At 41.4% G+C, this 13,012-nt stretch overlaps 1 protein-coding gene across 1 annotated transcript in view; it reads right to left on the reverse strand.

Annotated features, from left to right (window-relative positions):
- Window positions 1–485: 485 nt before the first annotated feature.
- atp11b (ATPase phospholipid transporting 11B) overlaps window positions 486–13,012 on the reverse strand; it is a 58,657-nt gene continuing 46,130 nt past the window's right edge. Inside the window, exons 29-30 of the mRNA XM_061034547.1 lie at window positions 11,399–11,562; window positions 486–5,704 (exon numbers count right to left, since the gene is read on the reverse strand). Of these exons, the coding sequence (XP_060890530.1) occupies window positions 5,623–5,704; window positions 11,399–11,562 (246 nt within the window). The 3' untranslated portion in view covers window positions 486–5,622. The remainder of the gene's footprint in view (window positions 5,705–11,398; window positions 11,563–13,012) is intronic.

The following is a 13,012-nucleotide window of genomic DNA, read 5'->3' on the forward strand; positions in this document are numbered from 1 at the left end:
AGCAATGAACTCTGGGTAAATCTCACAGCAGAGTCTGCAGAAAGGCAGACTCAGAGAGTGTTGAAAGTCTGCATCAGAGGCCACACACACACACACACACACACACACACACACACACACACACACACACACACACACACACACACACACACACACACACACACACACACACACACACACACACACACACACACACACACACACACACACACACACACACACACACACACACACACACACACACACACACACCAATTAAATTAAAAACAATGAATCAGATGTCAACTTTTTAACTACTTTTTCTATGCAGTGTAGAAACAGATCTCTCCAGACTTTAATCACTTCTATTGTCCTGATTAAAAGCATTCAATTATATTTCTCTGACACCTTAATCAGACCTGAGCTGCTTTGATGTTTTGATTGTGTCAGTGAATTTTTGATTCTCACACAGAAAACATTCAAATAAATGAAGTCACACTCCAAAGGATTGTTTCATAAAAATGTATTTATTTCGTAAATAGAACCGCATCTTCATAAACATCAGCTATAAGACAGATTTACTGACGGACAGACGGACGACAACAGATATCGGTCAACAGAAAAGTGATGATGATGATGGGGGGGGGGGTTATGAATCGTTTGGTGCTGCCTGATCGACTGATGACAGGAGAGAATAAAAAATGATCTCCACAAACCGCTCGGCCCTGACTGTGTGTGTCTCACAGGCCGACGCTGAGTCACGGGACGTTCTGCTGCAGGAAACAGACCGCTTGACATTTTCATTTAGATTTTCTCTTTTCGAGCTGATTTGATCAAGAAAACCCTTAATTTGATTCAAGTCTGCAAACCCGCTGGCTGAGTTCTGTAAGAGCACCACTGCACTGACGTCAGCATCTTTTTATACTCTGCACGTCTGTCAGATCAAAAGTTAATATTCTGGCATTTTGTTTGTTTTTGCAAAACTGATGGTAAAATAACGGTAAAATGATTTAAGCTATTTAGTTTTATGTTTATATTACGTAAACAGCCGCTCTCTCCAGGAGCAGGGGAGCCTAGTTTCCTGTAGACAGAATTATCAGCACTCACTCTCTTCAATAAGTTATCTAATTAAACTTAAATGGTGCTGCTGATTGATGACACACGATCATCATCTGTAGTCGAGTCCTGATCAAATATTTAATAATAATTTTTTTAAGTATTGAGTAATCTCCTCTGAGGCCTTATTTCTAGACTCTGTGCTCTCATTGGATGAAGCTTCGATGACATCAGCGCTGTGATGCTCTGCAGAATCAAAGTCGTTACTTATGTCACATTGCAGCGTCTGTTTCCTGCACAGACATCACGTCAGACGTCACCGTGGTTCACGTGTGACATGATCAAACACAAACATCTGTACCTGAATATAGAGCCTCAAACACAGGTGAACATCGAGACGCTTCAAAATGATCAAAACGTGACCGCTAAATGTAAATAAAATGATTCATGAAAAGATTTGTAAAGAGGAAAATAAACCAGCTGTTATTAGATGTTACTTTTTTCTTCACAGTAAGGATTTGGTTGCAGGTCATTTTCTTTCAAAAGTCCTTTTTATTGCTATTCTGTCAAATAAAGATCTATTTTAATATCAATATCTGTATGCTCACTTTGATTTATTTGTATCCTCCAGCTAACTGTACTCTGCTTTTAATGTTTTCTCCAAATATGTTTTTTCTTTCAGGCAGAACCTGTTTATTATTTCCCTTTATTTATTTATTCTGTTTGTATTTATTCATCATTAAATTGATTTATACTGAACGTGTTGGTTTCTACGTAGCTGAGCACAAGGGGGCATCAGAGCGGCTGTAACGCTGCAGGTTTTTTTTTTTTTTCCTGCACGGCTCGCTGGGCGGGGAGGACTCAACCTTCCTGCTCTGCCATCTGCTCTGTGGTGTCGTATAATAACTCGACAGGGTCACAGCTCCGAATCCTGGAAAGCCTGATGCGCACTGGAGTGTTTTTTCCTCCTAACTCAAGAGAGGAGCGATGCACTTGACTTTGGTCAGTTGCTAAGTTTAAGGCTGGGCGGTTGAGTTTAATTTGTCTCTTCAACTTGATTTATATATTTTGATCTATTATGCGATCTTGCTGACTCTTGTGAGAACCGTGATGAGTTTTTTTTGGAGTGTAAAGAGTTATCTGAAGTTGAAGCATTAAAGACTCAAACATTCATCAGGGGCGTCTCGCTTTGAGCTCGACACTTTCTAAATGAATGTCGTTGGCATTTACCGGGCAGGGTAGACCTTTTAAAAAACGTTGTGGGATCCAGTGTTAAAGACATCACATCTGACCTTTTGTTGAGGAAGTCTTAAAGAGATACTCCTGAATACAGTGTTGCATTTCTATAATATTTCATCAACAAAACAGCTGATTGTTCGAGTCCCACAGACAAGTCAAGCTCTAAAAACACTGGATCCTACAATTCCCAAAGGCATCTTAAAAGGCCCCCCCCCCCCCCCCCCCCCCCGGCGGTCACTGACCCCTTTAATCAGGACTGACCATTATTTATTGAGCATAATACAGTACGCAGAATGGACTTTTATTCTTCATAGTCCAGGTTACAGGTATCTCTGATGCTCCCAGGTGAAACAAAGAATACGTTTGCACTTCTGATTTCATGTCCAAAGTCAGGTGAAATGTCTCTAGATGTTCCAAGTACAGGACAACAAAATATTCATTGATATGTAACAAATATAAATTCAACACAAACAAGAGAGAAAAAAGAAAAATTCGATAATAATAAATAGACACTTTCATTGTGTACGAACAGAAAGGATGTAACAGGCCCAGAAATGCATCACACAATGTACCGTCATGAAAAACAAAAAAAATATTCAATGAGTTGACCGACAAAGACACACTTGACTCTCATGAGTTTTAAATGGTAACCATGGCGACAGAAACAGCCTATGCCCCGCCCTGTATGTTTTCCCTGTGTGATCTGAGGCATGATGTCAACAAAAGGATCCTTCGTTACACTTTTTCAGATTCTTCTTCTAAAAAAAAAAAAAAAAAAAAAAAAAACGTCAAACTTTTCCTCATTGGATTTAAAGAGGGCGAACCGTAGAGCTGAGTGATTAAAAATAATGATTCTGTACTGATAAGTTGATACTGTCTCCATTAGAGGCCGACCGATACAGATTTGAGACGGAAGAAAAAAATCAAAGATTGCCTATAAAGCAGCCAATAGAATGAATTATTCAGCTGGAAGTATGACTGATCTTTTTTTTTAATCATCGTCTGTGCACCAAAAGGTAAAAATGTTACATTATTAAACTTTGTCAGCCAGTTCTATGAAAGGCCGACATCTCCTCTGCTCTGTGTGCTGCAGGCAGAGTGAGAAAATGACGTGATGAAAACTTTAGTCTAAATCATAAAACTATATATAAATATTGTATTACATGTTCCGGTCAGACGGATTTCATATCAGAGAAGCAAAATTCCAGTTTTCATCACGGATCGTGATAATATATCGACTGAGTTGGACTCTGACGGTGACTTTGATTCTTCTTCACCTGATCAAACAGGCTTGTTGGGAGTCACATGATGGTTGGTGCAGACTCTGTTAATATCTCAAATACAAAATCCCACACAGACGTAGCGGGTCAACCAAACTTCACATTAAATCATTAACTGCTTGAAGTATTTTTTTCTTGGTTTAGGCCCCAAAAAGGATTCAATGGAGGTACTCTTTGGGTAAAGCCGTTTTAATAGTATTAAAACAGATGGAGTAGCAGAGAGATACTTTTGACCTTAGGAGACACGTGGTCACTGAGATCGATCAAGGGCTTACAACAAGGCTGCGTACTGTACCGTTTGTTCAACCAACATGGCGGCCATACAAAGAAAACACACCATTTTCTCACACACACACACACACACACACACAGTCAAGATGTGGATAGACAAGCACAGCAACAACAAAATAAAGACGGATGATTTCAATGGTGAGAGATGAGCAATGAATTGTGAAACAAAAAAAAGAAAAAGGTGATTTTGATATGTGACTTGTGTGCAAATGTTCTGCTTTTAAGTTTCCTTTCTGTTGGATCTGAAATGTATTTATCTGCTCTGGAGATCCCTCTAAATATAGAGACATTCTGCTGTCTGGGTCGACGTGCATCAGCCGCGGTTTAGAAAAGCCTCTCGCCCATTAAAGCCATTTTTGACTCACTGGTACCGTCATCTGATCGGATACTCGGGGAATATTTTTAGGAAGCTGAGAGGGATGTTTTTTTTTTTTTTTCTTCCAGTTCAGACATTCGATCCTGTCACCTTAAAAATATTCCCGGAGCGCTGAGATGCTCCTGCTAACCGGGCTGAGAGAGAAAAAAGGCATTCAAGAGGAGCAAGTTTCCAAAACACAGAGTAACAACACCGAGCTTCACAGAGCTTCTACCTGCAGTACCTTCGATAATCTACCAATAATATAACCTCTGGAAAAATGTATGGCTTTTTTTAAACAGACCCCATCTGGACTCCTTCACAGCAACACACCGAGGAGAAAGAGAGAGAGAGAGAGAGAGAGAGAGAGAGAGAGAGAGAGAGAGAGAGAGAGAGAGAGAGAGAGAGAGAGAGAGAGAGAGAGAGAGAGAGAGAGAGAGAGAGAGAGAGAGAGAGAGAGAGAGAGAGAGAGGCCTGAGAGCAGCACGCACAATAACAAAACGTCTTCTTAACAATATAAGCTTCTGTACAATCAGGCACAAAAATAAACATCTTTTACACTCCAGTCTTTGGTTCCACTGTAGAGATGAATCTCCTTTACGACAGTTCTGAGGGAGTCATGTAGCTCCAAAGGTAACTGGTCTGGACGTTTACAGAATCCTGCATGGCTCCAAAAAAAAGCTACGGGACATTCCCCTTTCACAACTGAAGGTTCATCCAGGCCAAGGCTTTAGCTGCTCGCCAACGTGTCTGAGATGTAGACTGTAGTCTTACTTTGTGGAGCTTTTTAAACCGGTGCTACGTGTAAGTTAGGGGCAGCTGGGAGTTTTAAAACACAGTCCTGTGTCAGAAAGTCCAAACCAGCTCAGTCAGCTTACGATGCTAAGGATGCATTGCTTCGAGGAGGATCCAGATTGTCAGGAACCTCCACCCTGTTTCTACACAACTCACAGGAATCACGATTATTTCAGCTGCAAGAATAAGAAGGTGGTAACCGTGTTGAAAATGAAAATAAATATCTGCTTGATAATTCCTGTAGCTGGGCATTAATCTCTTCTTTAATTTGAAGCAGCAGCTGAATTTGAATATGGTGTTCTCAGATACGGTCGCAGGACTCGCAGACGCCCTGTAAGCAGCAGGAATCTGAGAATTGTTGCTGCTCAGATGATGTTCTTCCACAATCCACCGTCTCCTCACTTCATGTTTTATTTCCTTTCGAATGCAGGTCCAATCTCCAATGTCCTCCTCGTCCTTTGGTTTTATATACTCCCAAGAGGTCCCATCTGTGCTGAGACTACGTTGACTTTAAACTGAAGTAGGTGCATAATATGGTGCCAGGGGGTGTGGTGGTGTGATTATGACGCTCCCCCCCCCCCCCCCCCTCACTGTGTTTCTAGAGGCCCCCCCCCGCCCCCCGGGGAGTCAGCAGTGGGTGGACTCGATGGGCGACAGGGTCAGGATGCTGCGATCATTGGAGTAGAAGTTCTCCGTGTCGCTCCAAGACCTGAAAACAGGCAGCAGTGACTGAGGGTTAGAGGACTGACTGAGAGTGTGTGTGTGTGTGTGTGTGTGTGTGTGTGTGTGTGTGTGTGTGTGTGTGTGTGTGTGTATTTGTAGGTGAGGGGAGGGGGAAGTGGGCTGAGCTGTCATCCTCTAACATACATTTGTTCAGACAGTTCAGTATGTACACATCCAGGGAGGAGTGAGGGCTGGAGGAGTGGAGAGTTAGTAATGAGTGAAGTGATGTTAGCGATCAAACATGAAAAGAATTTCCTCCTGAACTCAAACTAGTGTTTGCTCAGTTTCAGTGAACTCAACTTAAAAATAGATTTTTTTGGAATTGGGTCTGTATAGAACACAGATCTTTGCACTAAAAAGCAGTTGTTGATTATTATTATTATTATTTTTTTTACGAGAACAAAATCTGTATTTCAGTCTTCATTTATCTCAGACATTAGTTACATTTTATTATGTGTAACTTTTCAAAATGAAAAACTAAGGATTGTTTCTTTTTTATAACAAATTGCATTCAGGTGTTTTTATTTAGATTCATAACATCAGTCCTGCACACTAATGGAATATATGCTACGTGGGATGACATGATCAGCAAGTCGTGCTGAAACAAACGGGCTTGTTAGCAGAAAATAAAGCACAGTGTTTTTTTTTCTTCAATAAAGCAGATTTACCCCGATGTTGGTCTTTAGCTCAGTTTTTTTTTCCTTCTGACTCTTATTCGTGTAAATACTTCTTATACCTATTATTGAAATCTTACTTATATTCCTATTCTATTTGATTAATATTTTTATTACTATATTTCTACTGCTATATTTTATATTTTGGAGAAACTGTAACGACCGAATTTCCCTCTGGGATTAATAAAGTGTTTCTGATTTTTCTTAAACTTAGTGATTTGTCTTGGAGTAAACGTTCCCGTCATCTTCAATGTAAAGTGTAACTTCAGTTCCTGCACACTGCTGACCAACATCGCAGGTGACTAATAAACTTCTTACTCTTGACGAGTCCCTCGTACCAGCCCACAAAGTATCATTATTATTAACACTTATAACTATTACACAATTATCTCCGTCCTTCATTTCTAAACTTTAGGTCCTGCTGACGCCCTGATTCTATGTTCCCTATATCTGGATCAAACTCCCAGAAAACTGCAGGTCTGCTGAATCTCTCAGCTATTTTAAATCCAGGTTGAAGACTCACCTGTTCACAGCTGCCTTTCATTAAACAGCTTTAATAAGATTTAAAACTTTAACTCTGCACTGTAACTTTTAACTCTTTTCATATTTTTACTTTATTTATTTCATTTGAATTATTTTTATTTGAACATATTTTCAGATTTAATAATTTCAGTGATTTTTAAATGTTCTATTTTAATGTTTCTTTTCTTTCCTCTGTCATGATGCTTTTGATGTCTTGTGAAGCACTTTGAATCGCCTTGTTGTTGAAATGTGCGACATAAATAAACTTGCCTTGCCTGATGTGAATAAATAACGGGCTAGGATATTGTTTCATTCAGAGTTGATCTATCATAATCTCTTATTTGCCTCGTTAGTGAAATAAATACCAGTCAAAGTAAATCTATATCCTTAAGTGTGCAGCTGAGATAAAAGAATTAAAGGTTCTCTGCCTCAAAACATTTGTGCTATTAAGATGTTTAAATGTTTGAAACCTGATTAGTTCACTGAAACTGTCTCTGGTTTGTTGTTGGAGGAGGAGGAAGAGGAGGGTGAGATGAATAAAACAACACACTCATCATAATTAAAATAAATCATGATAAACAAGCATCAACATCATTCTTGCCTCATATATCCACTCTCACTATAACCAGGACTGTTCTCTAAATGTAACACCTTCACCTTTAAATAGAAAAATAACAGCTTTATATAGATATATATAATAGAGTATAAATTCTTCATATCCTTATGTAGTTACATGATAATTTCCCTTTCTGTTTATTAGCTTAACGGACTGGATCTCCTTTGGAAACAACAAACAGCATCACGGTGCTTGTACACTGCTCAAAACATATTTTCAAACTAAAGGCCAGAGAGACGATCATACAACATGAAACTGACGGCTTGCAACATTTGAATGGTAAAGGTCACAACAAACCAACGACCACCACCACTGCCGCCACGCTGACTCACGTCAAAGTACATCCAGAGTCAGTGATCAGAGCGTGTGCCTCAAAGCACCAGCAGAGAGGAGCAGAGTTCAAACATCCTCTTTTCTGGCTGCTGCTGCGCCTGATCTTCACATGACTTCACGAGTAAATCCAAGAAAATATGTGTGTGCGTAAACTATCCCGGGCTGAGTAAACAACAAGAGGAAGAGCTGAACGCTTCTGCACCAGTCCTTCAACATCTACAAATATCTGTTTGTCCCGGTAATCCTCATCATAACCTTAGATGAAGACAGCCGTTTTAAGAGCTGTTAAAGAGGCCAACTAGTTTAAATATGACTCAAGCTGTGGTTTGACCAGAGGCACTCTTCCGTGCCACATCACAAGCTCTACCAGGGCAACATCTCAATGCTAAAATGGTCTTTGCAACCCGGGGGTTATGACTGAACAAAGAGGATGTTAGCACCAAAACAGTTTCGCGGGTGAGCCAGTGGGAACTTGAACCCAAGTAAAGAACAGATCAGGCAGATTTTTCTGAAAAGACGAAAGCTCACAGGGGATGTCGGCAGCACATGAATAATTAATCCGGGAGGTCGAGCGACGTTATGCAGATTTCAGACACAGGAGGACAAAGACACTGACAGGACAGAAAAAGAAAAGTGCAAGAAGAGCACTAAGGTGTGTGTGAAGGGGGCACAGATACATACAGGTTTACACCATATACAAAGTACCAAAGGCAACAGCAGCCCCCATGCAACAAGACAAAAATCTGGGCATTCTTGTTTATCGGTCTGTAGCAGACAAGCCAGAGTTTTTACTGTGGAGGTAAACCCCACCCACCTGAAACACTGGTTGACAAAACAAGCACGCCCTCACAGTTGGCCTCTTCTCAGAAGCACAGACTGTATAAGGCTTCAGGATCCAGTAGAAATAGACTTTTAGATACATGAATTATGGAGAAAAGATTTCTCTAACACTACATTTCCCAGCAGCCTCTCTGGTTTAGGATGCGTTCCCCTTATTCTCGGAGAAGAGGAGGAGGAACAAGGGGTGTCAGAGTGCAGACAGACTTTACATCAGAGGGTTAAATTTATCTAATTATATGTTTATGAACCCATGTTGCAGCTTTTGATCAATTTTCCAACAACGGGTTCGTTCTTTAATTTCTCATGTAGGAAGATTTGCAAAACGGAAGAATTTGCAATTCATTCGTTTTTAATTTGTGCATCACACTAGTTACGTTACGATGGAGAAGCAGTCATTGTAGTTTCTCAGCCTCACATCATGGTGGCATGATTCTTATCAGGTGTCCCTGTTCCTGCTAAAGTCATGATTCAGTCGAGGCTGGCGTTCAGTGCTGCAACATCAGGCTAAGAAAAGCAGCCAGCTACAGTTGGGCTTCCAATATAGAACAGATAAATACTTGATTTATTATATATGTTGGTAGATATGCTTACTATATGAGTTCAGTACAGTTATTAAGCATGTTATATAGGACTGGGTGGAGACATTCCCTTTCCCCCCAAAGGCAGTATTATAGCATTAAGGCCAAATGCGGGCTGGATATCAGTTATTCTGCTTTAATGGAAAAAACAAAACCTTCAAATTCAGCCCGAGATTAAGTAGCTGATTGTGTTTTTTGTTTTTTTTTTATTCACTGTGTACAGCAAACCAAAGCAAAGCATTTCAAATATGTTCATTGTTTACATTTACAAATTGGCTGCTGTTTGCTCAGCTGGAAGAATCCAATTGTCTGCTTTGTGCCAAGGTCAGAAAACAAATCAATCATTCCTGCAGAAAGAAATTAATCTAAAGTGAATCATGCATTTAGAGGTAATCTGACCCTGAAGCATTAGAAATAGTTTCCTTTCTTCCAGCACAATGATCCTGACAACAATTGAAATAGATTATTTACGGTGCATATATTAACGTCCACAGTGTGAGGATAATTACGGAGTTATAAATGATCAGACGATGCATTAGATGTTATTCACTTTGCACACAAGGCCTGGCAAAGAAGAGAACATGCTGATTGCTGATAGTTAGTTTTTATGTCTCTTCTCTGAGACTGAGTATAATACTGCTGTATCCATCAGGCCTGACTGAGCACAGAGAGTCTGCAGGTTGGTGTCCAGAGGGGCTGAAGGGAGAGTATAAGAAGGAACAGTGCATCCCTCAAACACACACAAAGTCATTAACAAACAAACAAACATGCATGCCTACACTATCAGGCTCTGTGCACGGTCCCCTGCAAAAGGACTAACACAAAGAACAAGAATGCTACATCTTCATTACTGATGGAATCAATACTGGCGGTCCCAAGTTGTTTTGGGGAGTATTGATTGCTCAGCAGAAAGGGCTGATCAGGTCAATCAATCAATAACTCCCTCTGAGTCGCTGGGATTCAGGTAGAAAAGACACAATATCACCGAATCTGCTGACTGAGCAGCCTGGGAAAGTGTGACCTAAGCTTACTCCTCTTTACAGCAACACTATGCAAAAAAAATTATGTTGGAAAACAAGTGATTGTTGCTCCATCCTGCTTTATAGAAAAAGCAGTGTTGCAGCAGAGAAGAGATTTTTTACCTGCACTTGCAGAGAGTGCAGTAAACAAGCACATTTCATTACTTTCACCTCTCTCTGCCTTTTAGGGACACCAGAATGCAAAATTGCAAAGTGCAGCTCAAGACTAAAAACAGCACTTAAGAAGCACTTTCACCCCCTCTCTTCAGGCAGAGGTGGACACCAACAAGACATTCCCGAACAAACTTAGAGTCTGGATGGTATAGGTTTTCGGCCCAGCTAGCCGTTATCATGCTGAATCTCAAGAGGAGAAGTCTTCTGATGAACAAGAGGATGACTGGATAATAAAAGAGCCAACAAGTCAACTTAAATGACATATAGACATCTGTTAAAGTGCATTCAAGATTAGGCAAAACCAAATTTGATTTTAGGGGATAATTGAACAGAAACAGACAGAAAGACAGATAACAGCATAAATGACTACATGGGCTTATATACAGACCGTATGTAGGGGCTTCACAGACAAGACAGGTTACATGTTGTATCGCTGAGACCAGCAGGTGCCAGCAGGTCTGGAGTTCAAGAGCTGTAAGGGAATCAAAATCTCCCTATCTAGACTCCCAAACATCCTCCTGTGCATGCTATGTAGAAGGCATGGCCGTTACAATCTATTAAGACGTCTGTCTCTATGACTTTGGTTACAAAAGTTATGAAAAATACATTTCTGTCGATAAGAGCTTTCACACACATTTCTTACTGGTTCACTGAAATGTTCAGTCTCCAGACTCCCAACACATCTTCACCTCCTCGTTATGCTCACCGCACCCTGACACCAGTGTCCTTCACCGTGTGACACCCTGCTTCCCAACAAACCGCATGCTCAACCACGCATCGGAACAAGAAAGACTTACAGTATAGTTGAGGCCACATTAAGGGCGATAGCAGTCAGGACTGCAGCCCAAATTTTTGAAACCGTGAGGTGATGCGCGCTCTTCAGGATTCATAATCATTGTTTCCTGCGGCCGTCGTCCTGCCCACCTGTTGCTGCGGCTCGATGCGGTGCATTGGTTGGCGCCGGCCCGGCATCGCCCGGTCATTTGCTCCATGAGGCGGGCCAGGCGGGAACAGCCGCTCTGCCCATGTTGGTAGCAGCACAGGGACTCCACACAGCTGAGGGCCTGCTCCTGGGGGGCTGATAGAGACTGGAGGCAGAGCGAGGGTGACATGAAAGGTGGCGTAGAGACAGGGAGAGAAGTAGAACAGAGGATAAAAAAAGGAAGGAGAAGGGCAGGATAGAGGTAGAAGTAAGTGGAGAAAGAGAAGAAATACATTAGAACAAGTGTGATTCAGGTCATCCTATCACATTCTGATAGGATGATAAAGACTGGATGATATATAGCATGCTGTCACAGGAACAATGATGTACAGGGAACATATTCAAAACATGCAACAAGGGTGTGAAATGTAACAGATTTAATACATTCATAAATACATAATAAAACCTCTAAGCAAAGGAAAATAAAGCAATAAATCAAAATGAAAAAAAGTTTGAGCAGACTTAGTCCTTGGCTTTCTTTGGAATTTACATCAGACTGAAGAGCTTAACAAATAATTTCGTTAGTTAAATGGTTTTATTACTTCAGGCAAATCCAGTGACCTTCAGTTTGGACAGGAGTACTTAAAGCTCCAGAGCTATCGTCTGAATATGCATGATAAGAAGTCGGTGTTGTCATCATGTATCCCCGTATGTTTTCCCAAATAATGAAAAATCAGTAACATTGTAGCACGTAATGTAGAAGGTAGAAGTGAAGGAAAGTTCTGTGTCTAAATAAAAAGAGTGACTTCAGACTTCTCAATGAGCCAGTGATGCATACTGTAGGGAGTGAAAGCTGAATGAAGCCGCTGCCTAAAAAACCTGCAGGATCAGGTTGCTCTGTTAAACTGAGTCAGCACCCGAGAGGGAGACAGAAAGTTAGAGGGGGGGAGAGGGAGAGAGAGTGAGAAAGATATTTAGAGAGAGGGGAGAGAGAGAAAGTTAGAGGGGGGGAGAGGGAGAGAGAGTGAGAAAGATATTTAGAGAGAGGGGAGAGAGAGAAAGTTAGAGGGGGGGGGGAGAGAAAGTTAGAGAGAGGGGGGAGAGAGAGAAAGTTAGAGGGGGGGAGAGGGAGAGAGAGAGACAGATATTTAGAGAGAGGGGAGAGAGAGAGAGAGAAAGAGAGACAGAAATTTAGAGAGAGGGGAGAGAGACAGAGAGAAAGAGAGAGAGAGACAGAAGGTTAGAGAGAGAGGGGAGAGAGAGGGGAGAGAGAGGGAGAGCGAGAGACAGAAAGGTAGAGAGAGGGGGAGAGAGAGAAAGAGGGGAGAGAGAGGGGGAGAGAGAGACAGAAAGGTAGAGAGAGGGGGAGAGAGAGAAAGTTAGAGAGAGAGGGGAGAGAGAAACAGAGAGGGGGAAGATGGAGAGAGAGAGAGAGAGAGAGAGACAGAAAGTTAGAGAGAGAGGGGAGAGAGAGGGAGAGAGAGAAATTTAGAGTGAGGGGAAAGAGAGAGACAGAAAGAGAGAGGTGGGAAGGTGGAGAGAGAGAGACAGAAAGTTAGAGAGAGGGGGGAAAGACAGAGAGAGAGGGGGAACATGGAGAGAGAGAGAGAGAGATA

Source organism: Labrus mixtus, chromosome 3, assembly GCF_963584025.1.
Source record: "Labrus mixtus chromosome 3, fLabMix1.1, whole genome shotgun sequence".
NCBI classification, from domain to species: Eukaryota; Metazoa; Chordata; class Actinopteri; order Labriformes; family Labridae; genus Labrus; species Labrus mixtus.